Below are 12361 nucleotides of genomic sequence, written 5' to 3'. Positions count from 1 at the left end.
TAGTGAGGAACTAGTTGAAAATTTGAAAATAGAAGGCAGCATGGGAGAAAGTGATCATGAAATCACAGAGTTCATGATTCTAAGAAATGGTCGAAAGGAGAACATCAAAAAAGAGACAATAGATTTCAGGAAGGCAGATTTTGGTAAACTCAGAGAGCTGGTAGGTAAGATCCCATAGGAAGCAAGACTAAGAGGAAAAACAACTGAAGAGAGTTGGCAGTTTTTCAAAGGGACATTATTAAGGGCCCAAAAGCATGCTATTCTGTTGCATAGGAAAGATAGAAAGTATGGCAAAACACCGCCTTGGCTTAACCAGGAGATCTTGCATGATCTCAAAATAAAAAAAGAGTCATATAAAAAGTGGAAACTAGGACAAATTACAAAGGATGAATATAAGCAAACAATACAGGTATGCAGGGGCAAGATTAGAAAGGCAAAGGCACAAAATGAGCTCAAACTAGCTAAAGACATGAAGAGCAACAAGTACACATTCTATAAATACATTAGAAGCAAGAGGAAGACCAAGGACCGGGTAGGCCCACTGCTCAGTGCGTAGGGAGAAATAATATCAGGAAACTTGGAAATGGCAGAAGTCCTTAATGACTTCCTTTGTTTCGATCTCCATCAAGAAGTCTGATGATGAAGGAATGCCTAACATAGTGAATGCTAGTGAGAAGGAGGTAGGGTTAGAAGATAAAATAAAGAAAGCACAAGTTAAAAATTACTTAGAAAAGTTAGATGTCTGCAAGTCACCAGGGCATGATGAAATGCATCCAAGAATAGTCAAGGAGCTGACAGAGGAAGTATCTGAGCCTTTAGCTATCATCTTTGAAAAATCATGGAAGACCGGAGAAATTTCAGAAGACTGGAAAAGAGTAAATACAGTGCCCATCTATAAACAGGGAAACAAGAACAAAACTCAGGAAACTACAGACCAGTCAGTTTAACTTATGTGCCAGGAAAGATAATGGAGCAAGTAATTAAGGAATTCATTTGCAAACATCTGGAAGAAAATAAGATGGTAGGTAACATGGGTTTGTAAAGAATAAATCATGTCAAACAAATCTGATAGCTTTCTTTGATAGGCTAACGAGTCTTGTGAATAAGGGAGAAGTGGTGGACATGGTATACCTAGACTTTAGTAAGGCATTTGATGCGGTCTTGCATGATCTTCTTATCAATAAACTAGGCAAATACAACTTAGATGGGGTTACTATAAGTTGGGTGCATAACTGACTGGATAACCATTCTCAGAGAGTAGTTATCAATAGTCCACAATCCTGCTGGAAGGGCCTAACAGGTGGGGTTCTGCAGGGGTCTGTTCTGGGACCAGTTCTGTTCAATATCTTCATCAACAATTTAGATATTGGCATAGAGAGCATGTTTATTAAGTTTGCAGATGAAACCAAGCTGGGAGGGGTTGCAAGTGCTTTTGAGGGTAGGGTCATAATTCAAAATGATCTGAACAAACTGGAGAAATGGTCTGAGGTAAATAGGATAAAGCTTAATAAGGACAAATGCAAAGTACTCCACTTAGGAAGGAACAATCCATCACACATACAGAATGGGAAGCAACTGTCTCAGAAGGAGTACTGCAGAAAGGAATCTAAGGGTCATAGTGGTCCACAAGCTAAATATGAGTCAACTGTTGCAAAAAAAAAGCAAACATGATTCTGGGATACATTACCAGGAGTGATGTGAGCAAGACATGAGAAGTCATTCTTCCACTCTACTCTGTGCTAATCAGGCCTCCATTGGAGTACTGCATCCAGTTCTGGGCACGATGTTTTAAGAAAGATGTGGAGAAAGTGAAGAAGGTCAGAGAAGAGCAACAAGAATGATTAAAGATTTAGAGAACATGAGCTATGATGGAAGACTGAAAAAATTGGGTTTGTTTAGTTTAGAAAAGAGAAGACTGAGAGGGCACATGATAGCGGTTTTCAAGTACCTAAAACAGTGTTACAAGGAGGAGGGGAAAATTGTTCTCCTTAGCCTCTGAGGATAGGACAAGAAGCAATGGGCTTAAACTGCAGCAAGGGAGGTTTAGGTTGGACATTAGGAAAAACTTCCTAACTGTCAGGGTGGTTAAACACTGAAATAAATTGCCTAGGGAGGTTGCGGAATCTCCACCCCTAGGGATATTTAAGAGCAGGTTAGACAGACATCTATCAGGGATGGTCTATACTGTGCATGATCCTGCCATGAGGGCGGGAGACTGGACTCAATGACCTCTTGAGGTCCCTTCCACTTCTATTGTTCTATGGTTCTAGTATTATAATTAGTCCAATTTATATAAATTTATAAATATATACATATGTTTATATATAAATATAATTATTTACTCTCAACTTTTAGGGTACATGTAGAAGTATCCCGAAATAGCAATGCTGCATCTTTAAAAGTGCCCACTATTCCCGAAATAGCAGGAGCTCTATTCCAGCATCCTATGGGATTTGTCAGAATAATGCCTTATTTTTTTAATTTGGCACTGTGTAGACAGTGCCAAATTTCAAAATAAGCTCTTTCGACTTAAACTCAGAATAAACTACACAATTTGCATAGCGCAAATTGTGTAGCTTATTCTGACCAAAGGGTGCTGTCTAGATGCACCCCTAGTTAAAAGAGCACAGTTGATCTTAACTTTTTCAGCACAAAGTAGTAGTAAAAATAACTCCATTTTACTTCAATAATATATTTTTATTATATAAATATATGATATGGAAAAGGGAGAAATACAGAACACTGTTGTGCATTTAAATAATATGACTGACCTGTGCAAACTAAAATTCACTACAGATAGTTGTAATCAGGAGGCTGGATTCTCAGTATACCATTTGACAATAAGGATTGCTTTTGTGGACCAATATGATCTCAAGAAATAACTTTAAACAGCCTCAAAATTGCTTAAAATGCCACCAGCTGTGAATGCTGTCAAATGGATATTCAGGCAGGGAGGCATCATTGGTTACAGCTCTTGTGCTGGAGGATAAAAAAGGAGGGATGAAGAACTGGCTGTACAAGATGTGTACTTTTGAAAGAGTCTCTGATGCGAAGAAGATACTTCATCTGCCTTTAGTCTTTGTTGATGCTGCCAGAGCAATACAGGCAAGCCAAAGCTCTCAACCATGTGTGTGTGGTGGGGGGGTTGTATTAATTGATAGGTCCAGTAAAAGAAGCCAAGGCCTTGTTTATTTTATTTTCATGTTCTGCAGGGCAATGCTCTCTTGTAATTAATCACTTCTGCTCCTTCCTGACTCAGCCTCTCTTCTTCCTACCTCCTCAACTCCTGCTCTTATCCCTTCCACTGCTGCTATCCCCATGGATTCTTGTGTTACTTAGTGCACCTTTGCAAAATATTGTAAAAATTATATAATCTCAGCATATATATATCCCTACACACACTCATATACTTAGGCATATTTCTCAGCAAAGAAATACCAGGGGTGATTTTCACTAAACAGAAATCTGAGAAAAGTGTTAGTACAGGCAACAGATGCTGTGTGTGTGTGTGTGTGTGTGTGTGTACTCATTGTTATGCCTTCTCTTCATTATTTCTTAATAAGAATGTTCTATTAAATATCTGTGTTACTCTGAAAGGAATTTGCTCTTGCTGCTTGTAAGTGCTATCAAAATAATCTCCATAGCAACTAATTGTGATGCCTTAAAAAGAGAAATACACAGTGAACATGTGATCTTCTTAGTTCTCTATTCATGCAGATATACCCAGCAGCTAAATATGAGGGTAGATTAATACCTAAAACTAATAGAAAACCAGAGCACAGAGTATGAATAACTCATTAATATTCATTTATTACATAATTGATGCCTAGAAGGGAAAATGCCTGCAAAATTGTTTTTAACTTCTCTTTACATCTTAGAATGAATATGCACTGGAATTAATGTTTACATTGGTATAATGCTTTTTTATCTATAAAGGTCCCAGACAAATATTGGGCCCAATTTCACATAGTAAGCCCCCTTTGCATTTTTGTTGTGATGCAAAGAGGTCAAGCTGGTTTCAATAGTCAGCAGAGAATCTGACCCCTTTTTTTCCCAGATAAATAGTATAAAACATTGGATGTGATAAAATCATTTCCCATGAATGTGCATGTGGTATTTGAATACCTATTTAAAAATGAAATTAAAGTCACCTGTTACCAAAGAATCTGTTTTGCCCTGTAACTTTCACTGAGACAGATTATGAACCCCTTACTCATGTTGGCGAGTGTGGCTGTTCAATGCAAAAATGGCTCACCAACATGAGCTGGGGATTCAGTCTAGCCTAATGTGATCCATTTTAGTTAAACACAGTTTGGTGAGCCAGTTTTGGAAGCTGTTACTGAGTAGGCAGGGGCAGATGACTGTTTTGCGGGGCCCCGGGCAGCATAATTCTGTGGGGCCCCCCCTTTGCCACAGCACATGCGCAGTGACGCTATGCGCATGCGCGGTGGTGCCATGGCGCATGCGCAAGGCTTTCTGAAGCGTGGGGCCCGGGGCGGCCCCCCCGTTTGCCCTGCCCTATATCCGCCCCTGTGAGTAGGTGCTTTTAGGTTCTGAGTATCTTCACCTCCCATTGACTGCAATGGAAGTTCAGGCCATTCATATCTTGGACAATTGGCCCCAAGAAGAGAAACTTACCAGCTACATTTTCAATAAAATAAAATGCAGAGAGGAAAAAAAGGAATGGTGTTTATCTGGACTGCATGAAGTTTTTAAAGAAAATAGACTTTCTGGAGAGACATGAAGGTAATGCCACTATCCAATTCACTTAAACGTGGAGTTTTTTTCAAATTAACCAACTCTGCTAATGTTCCTTGGAGAAATTTATTGCTCTCGCTTAATAAGTATATCATTATTAATTGGGCAAACAGGAGTCACTCCTTCTGATGGCAGGGATGCTGGATTACACAGCATGTGGATGTGAGCCAAAGATTTCCTGGCAGTAAGTTCTGCAGCAAAGCTCTTTCTCTGGACATTTTATGGTTATAAATAAATAAATGGCTAGATAAAATGACCTTTTTTGAATGAAGTCAGGAGACTGCTACAACTTTCCCTTCTTGTGACAATTTTTTTCCCAGAGAATTTGTTTTTAATTGTGTTCCCAGGCAAATTGTACAATTAAATCATGATTAGTCTCGTATAGCACACGTGAAGTCATCACAAAGTCAAATAAAGGCCACCGCAGACTAATAAGTGATAATAAAAAGAACAAGATTATGATAATCACTAAGTAAGTGTCTTCTTGCATTATAGTTATATTGAAGTGAAACATCTTACCCACAAAACAACTTGCATAAGAAGAAATATTAGTTAATAAGGATAGCTTCTTAACAATTTTATCTCACATTTGCAGAGTCCTTTAGAAGGAAAATGGTGGAAGGAAAATGCATATCTTGTTAGCATGATGAGGCTTACTCTTTGGAAAACATGATGAAGCTCATTCTTTGGAAAGCTGTGCACATTTTATATGTTAATTTTATCATGCCTTTTGTCAGATCCATGTTAAAATAGGCATGAATCTCCTGTCCTTTCATATGTTGTTCAATGCTTAATTTGTGTGTGTGTGAGGTGCTACCCTGTGCTCAGCCACAGCGCTCCTAGTCTTGGTACCTCATAATCCCGTCACATCTATAGTTACCATGTCAGTCATCAAAGTTTAAAAAAATATTTATTTTTGCTCTGAAATGTGTTTTTCCTTAAAGTTTTCAACACAGTTGTATCCATCCAGGTCATGCCCAGGGTGCAAAGCTGGGAGAGTGGCGTGGACAAATAAATTTGGTTATGATACCATGCCCACCACAAGAATGTAAGAGTAGCTGTAGCTCTGGCAATGAATTTGTTGCACTGTGGTCCCTCAGGGGTTTCTGTTCTTGTTTTACAAGTGTGTTTATGTGAACGGTATGCCAGAATTTTAAACCATAAAGTTTCCTGATTCTCAAGGGCTGTTTAAAAAATTCATTGATAAAACTTGTTAATGGTGGATTTCATTGTGAATTTCTCAATTTTAAACACTGGATTTAAGAACCTAGCATAAATATGGAATCTTTCCTCGGGGTCTCCGCAGAGAGGTCAAGGATATAATTATTATTTACATTTTACTCTCATGCTATTAGGCACGTTGGTGGGCTTGTCCGAGTAGTTTAAACAGTTTCATCTTACTCAGTGCTTGATCCCCTTATGCAGTTAAATAGAAGACACATTTTATAGATGCTTCATTACTTTAAAATAAAAACCATTTGTACCCTTTATGAGAACTGGCTTGTTGAAAGTTATATATGTGGTTTTCTGTGAACCATATGTTGTTAAAATGCACAGCTGTCAACAAAACACCTTGTTTCAAACTCCTTCAGGTATCAACATTTAGACCCAAGCCTTCCTTTGCAATTCCTGAACGTGCACCTACTAATGCAGTATTTATAAAGTTATGCCCAACTATACTGCTAGATTTGAGGCAAATATTTGCATTAAGAAATATTAATTATGTATGCCAGATTATATAACTTCAGGTTTTCATCAGGACAGTGATCTCTTGGATCGTCGGAAACACTGCTTCGGTGTCCAGTCGGAATCTGGAGAAGACCTCTACTTTTCTGTGGAGTTAGAATGTGACCTAACCCTATGGGAAAAAGCCTTCCAAACAGCAACTTTTTTAGAAGTTGAACGAATTCAGGTGAGACAGCTGCCATAATGGCTGTAATTGGGAACATTATTAAGTGATAGTCACGGATGGAAATTAATAAGAAAAAAGGCAAAATAAGATGAAAACATCTAACCTTTAAATGAATTACTCACATTATTGCTGTTGTTATTATCATTGTTGTTGTTTGTTGATGTTGTTGTAATTGTACAGTGTCCTAGTTATTCCTGGTGTTTTGATTATATGCCTATCTAGCATTTCTCTGTATTACTGGAATTTAAATACAAGAAGACACTGTCACCTTTCCACAGGCATTTGTAATCGAAGGCTTATAGGACATTTTTACCCACATCAAATTTTTGCTTTTAATTGTCTTGGGTAGGTAACTCAGTAAATAGTGACAAAAGGGAAAATAGAGTCAGAAGGGAAACCGGGGACAATCATTAAAGAATGGAGAGGTAACAGCTTTTTGAATAGCATTGTTGTACAATCAGATTATATAAAGGACCAAATTCTGACCTCTCTTACAAGCATTAAACTTTCATTACAGCACATGGATATTGTACCAATGTGAGGGCAAAATGAGACTAACATTTTTGTTTCGTTTTTTCATACATTTCTACAAGGGTGAAAGTAACTTAAAAGTCTTACCAGTATTGTGGCCTGGTATGGGCCCCAGAAGTGACGGGCCCTCAGATGGAATGAGTGAGGCTGGAGACCAGCCTTACCCTTCCCCCCCAGTCAGCCCTTCAGCACTGCCTGGCCCATGCTGCCCAGGACTATGGCAATGACTTAAAGGGCCCAGAGCCACAGGCACCAACTTCTCATGTGCTGGAGCTCCTCGATCCTCCATTTGGTCCAGGCCACTCTTCCCCTAATCTCTGCTCTGCCATGTCCTAACCATGTTTCAACCCAGCCCCACTTCTTTCCCATCTCTTTCCCAAAGTGCAGTCTGTACCAACTTTGCCCCCTCCCTCCTACAGCTGGAATGCCATGAGTAGCTGTTTGCAGTACTATGGATGCATTGGGAGGGAGAGAAAGGAGTTGATAAGTGTGCAACCACTAGTGCACGAGAGACATGGGGGGAGGAGATTAGAGATGGTAGACGGGAGGCATGGGGGGAGAGAGCTCTGCACCCACTAATTTTAACCTGTGGGTCTTCCAGCCCCAACAAACCCAAACCTATGGCCAGGGCTCCTTTTTAAATCAGTGCAACTGCCTTTTCCTTCCCCCACTCCTTCCCCATCACCTTGCCTCATTCCCACTCAAAGAGCTAAATTATTTGATGCATGGAACCAGGTAAAAACAGAAGAGAAATTGTGCCCTTATGCTTTGGTAGCCACTTTCTTACCAGTACACTGTATGGGTGAATACCAGCCCATTTTCACTTCTGAATTCCTTGTTTGTTGCAATTTCTTTTAACTTATCAGATGTCAGAGTGGGCATTAGTTACATCAGAGTAGAAATTAGTAGTAGTATAATATTCTATAGCTAAAACTATAGAGTAAACTAGGTAAACTTGATACTCAAAAAGCATTTTACCATGAAATTACAATGATTAATAGTGCATGATTGTTTGTTTTGAACTATAAAAAGATGCTTTAGGTGCTTTCTGATTCACCTATTCCCAGCTGTAATGTTGATATAGCAATCAGGCGGGAAAAAACATATTTTGGGGGGGACACATTTGCAAGGATGTTGCCAAGATTACTCTTCCAACTGTACTCATAAAATCTTATTTTCATAAGACCACTTTTTTTGAAAAGTCTTTGTAGTCTAGACACACCCTTTATGTGCTTTCTTAGTGTTGTTTTTGTTTTTCTGATGGCTGTTTGCATCAGAAGATGGGTATTATTGTGCAGCCTGCCTTGTGATTACATTTTAAAGTTTGCCCCCATGGAAATTTTGTGTTTGAAAAGTTTAGTTTTGAAGTCTGAATTGATTCCTGAACCTATAACCCAAATGTTTTCAGGTTCTCCAAGCTTCAGAAGTAGCTTACAGTAAGCTCACTTGCACATCACACCTTCCATAATTTAAACGTCTCCTTGGAACTGCAGTGTGAACGGAGGGCATAAGGTCTGAGGAACATAATGCTTGGGCTGTCTTCTTCTGGAGCTGAGCTACTGAATTATTAATTAATCTAGTTTAAGTTTTCATACTGTAGGAGTGCAATGGGACTAAGTGAGGAAACATTTTGTGGTTTGTTTTTTTTAAAATTTGGGATCCATTTTCAATAAGATTGCATGTTTTTGTGTAGGAAACCAATAGTCAATGTCAAATCTTCTCATGGTTTGTTATAGTATAGTATACATCTTTATAGGTTTGTCTTAAAGCTGTAATAACTTCTGTAATAATCAAAAATTCTCCATGCACCTGAGTAGTTTCTTCATTTTAGTCCCTCCAAGTTCATGAATGAGGAACTGAATTAAAAATAGCAGAGGAATTCAATATGGGAAGACATCAGAATAAAGAGAGTTAACTAGTTTACTTATGTATAGTGCATATTCCAAATTCACCGCAACAATTAATAATAATGAATTATTACTTTGTGTTACTACAGTGTCTGAGAGCCCCAGTTTTACTGTGTCAGTACTAGAAACAGAAAAAAATATGGCCCCTGTCCCAAAAGACCTTAAAGTCTCAATTGCTCAAAGGTCATTATAAATTTTACCTTGCTGTCAGAGGCACTGATCACCTACAACTTCCACACGTTTACATTTTGAGTCAAAAGCCCTATAACTGTGAAGAACTCATGATGCAATAACAAAGATGTTCCAATTAACTTCAGTGGGACCAGGAATTTACCGATGGGTCACCTTTGATGCTAACACAATGAGAAAAATCAGATGGTGTTTTGTTGGGATTTTTCTTAGTTTTCTTGATGCAATTTATTAATTATTCATTGATAGCTACAGTCCCATATGAAATAAGTGTCTTCATAAACACAATACATCAGTAATTGACTTACATCAATATTAATTATTAATATTCAGTCATGTGACACAATGTGAGTGTTGTATTAACATCCATGAACTCGATGAAAATGAAAGATCCTGAAGTCTGTGCTCTTGCTTGTGGTCTTCAGCTCAAAGTTTTTGAGGATTTTAATTCTCTCTCACTTGAATCTGAAAAATAAAAATTCCCATAAAGATTTCCCTTGTGATACAGCTGTGCAAAACATGGTCTTTTAGAGCACTTTGTGTATCAGATTTAGACATAATTAAATATTTTTGACAAGGGAAACCAGAATTTGTGTTGAACAATTCAAGCTTGCCATTATGAACTTAAAGCCTGCTTTCAAGTAGAGAGCTCAGTTTGATCAAGAAAATGTCACTAATTGATTTCTCATGTCGTACATCAAAATGTCATGTTCTTAACGAAAGAAAGCAAAGAATGAATGCCATTTAAAATGTCAAGGTTTTCTCATAGAAGCTTATGGTTAGAGCTGCATATTGGCTGTTAGTTGACTCTAAAAGTTCTCTCTTGATTGCATATATTATTTTTCACTGTATTGTACCACTGAGGCTAAGCAGATAGCAAAAAAGCAAACAGCATCTCAAAACAGATATTCTTTGTAAACACAGTTATTTATTCTATGAGAGTTTAGTAGACACTATTTTGTTTTATCTTCTAAAAACAATGTATAATTGGGCTATAAAATAGGACTTTCGAAGTTGCTACAGTGAGCCATTAAAATTAGTGTTGAATTATAATTAATTCATTTTTTCAAAGTGAAATGAAAGACACTTTTTATTGTATTGGCACAATTTCCTCTCTGGAGTAATCTGAGCTTGACCAGGAATGAAATTGACCTTGTACATATAAGTGACCCTTTCTCTGACAGTGATTTTGAGATGTGTGCACTGGAGCAAACAAAGAGAGCTTGCTGGAGCTAACAAACAAGTGCTGTGCTACTTAGTGTAGTAACTGTTTTTTTGACTTTTTGCAGTGCAAGACATATGCCTGTGTTTTGGAAAGTCATCTTATGGGGCTTACCATCGACTTTGGCATGGGCTTTGTCTGTTTTGATGCTGCCACAAAGGTAAAGGTCTGAAACCTGCATCTAGTATGGTATTAATATTCTTTTTCCAAGTATTATATTTTGAGATGGAGTGTTAAGCCATCCTTGAAATGTGTTCTTTCAGTATGTTTTTAGGGCACCATATGTCATGATCCTGGTGCTTTATTGTAATCCTGAGGAGGTCATTTCCGAATGATATGGGCTGTTGCAATCTGTAATGCAGTTGTTAAAAAGAAACAAGTATCAACCCTGGTCAAATGTCAAATCCTCATACTATAATTTAACAGACAAGCCCAAATGGATTTAGGTTGATGTTGTTCTTCTGGTATTGTCTGGTTTCCATTAACTTTTAAATAAATATCATCCTGTAGGAATCCATAGTGGCACATGAATTCCTCTATAAAAATCTGAAACAAAAAACAGGATTATGTAGCACTTTAAAGACTAACAAGATGGTTTATTAGGTGATGAGCTTTCATGGGCTAGACCCTGGCCCACGAAAGCTCCTCACCTAATAAACTATCTTGTTAGTCTTTAAAGTGCTACATAATCCTGTTTTTTGTTTCAGCTACACCAGACTAACATGGCTACATTTCTATCACTATTCAATAAAAATCTCATTCCTCATCTCCTATTACACTAATGAAGAATACTATGATTACTGCAATTTCAAATTTCAAAGTGAACTGTTCAAAATATATCTGTGGGATTAAAAAATGGTATTGAAACTTGTTAACATGTGAAAAGTGAATTTGAATAATGAATATAAACTTAAGGAAATCACAGTATATAAAGGTCATCCCCTAGGCAGAAAAGAGACTAAATTCTGAGTTGAGTGCTTGCTCAGCTTTTAATTATGGTGAGAGGAGATGACTCAGTTTTGAGCTCGTGTTGATCATTTTCAAGGACAATTTTGTAAATATGATTTAAGTTAAACAATTATATTTCTACCTACTGATCAAGTTCATTTTTCTGGAAAGTTCAAAGGAGCCTTGGCTAGGCAGGAAGGATGCAGATGGAAACAATGCAAAGCAGAGATCAGTATGCAAGGCAGGAATGTGAATGGAAGCTAAACTTAAAAAAAACCACCTCTCCTGTAAAACATGTAATTGGTTTTTTTTAATTAGGATTTTTACAAACTTCCTTTTACTGCTCCAACTATCATTAGATATGTGCATTAATGAACACTGATGCAAGGAAAAAAATACTGGTTCCATTTTTTACATTTTTTTTGGCACTAGGGCATTAATAATTTAAAGACTACTTGACTTTTGTTCATTTTTAATTAAAAGATTTTTTCAAAAAGAAATTAAATTCAACTTCAGTCAAAAGCTATGAGAACCTGTCACAAGAGAACCTATCACAGACATTTCAGTTAACTTGGAGTTTCACTTCCAGCCAAAAATGCAGATATGAACCTATATAACTGAACCTATTGGCATATGTTTGGCCCAGTTTTTCTTCCACAAGCAAATCCAAGTTATTTGATTCCATTTCCACCAAGCAGCCCCAGGCTCACATCCCTTTGTCAGTTTTATTTCCACTCGGCCTCTTTCTCCCAGAGTGTTTCATCTTCTTGGATATGAGTGACATACAAGCCCTTTTCATATATTCATAGACTTTACAGCCAGAAGGAAACATTAAATCTAATCAGAACTATATATAAGAGGCCATTAAGAGTCATCATTTTAGCACCGTACTGA

General features: G+C 37.6%; 1 protein-coding gene across 4 annotated transcripts in view; it reads left to right on the top strand.

Moving 5' to 3' along the window:
- SNTG1 (syntrophin gamma 1) overlaps positions 1–12361 on the top strand; it is a 532572-nt gene that overhangs the window by 472659 nt on the left and 47552 nt on the right. For all 4 annotated transcript variants that reach the window (XM_006112171.5, XM_014577356.4, XM_075920716.2 and 1 more), the window contains 2 exons: positions 6518–6670; positions 10587–10679. In XM_006112171.5, coding sequence (XP_006112233.3) covers positions 6518–6670; positions 10587–10679 — 246 coding nt within the window. The remainder of the gene's footprint in view (positions 1–6517; positions 6671–10586; positions 10680–12361) is intronic.

Source organism: Pelodiscus sinensis, chromosome 2 (genome assembly GCF_052426305.1).
Source record: "Pelodiscus sinensis isolate ZL-2025 chromosome 2, ASM5242630v1, whole genome shotgun sequence".
Lineage (NCBI taxonomy): Eukaryota > Metazoa > Chordata > Testudines > Trionychidae > Pelodiscus > Pelodiscus sinensis.
Note: the sequence above shows the minus strand (reverse complement) of the source record. Positions and strands in the feature narration are given on the sequence as shown.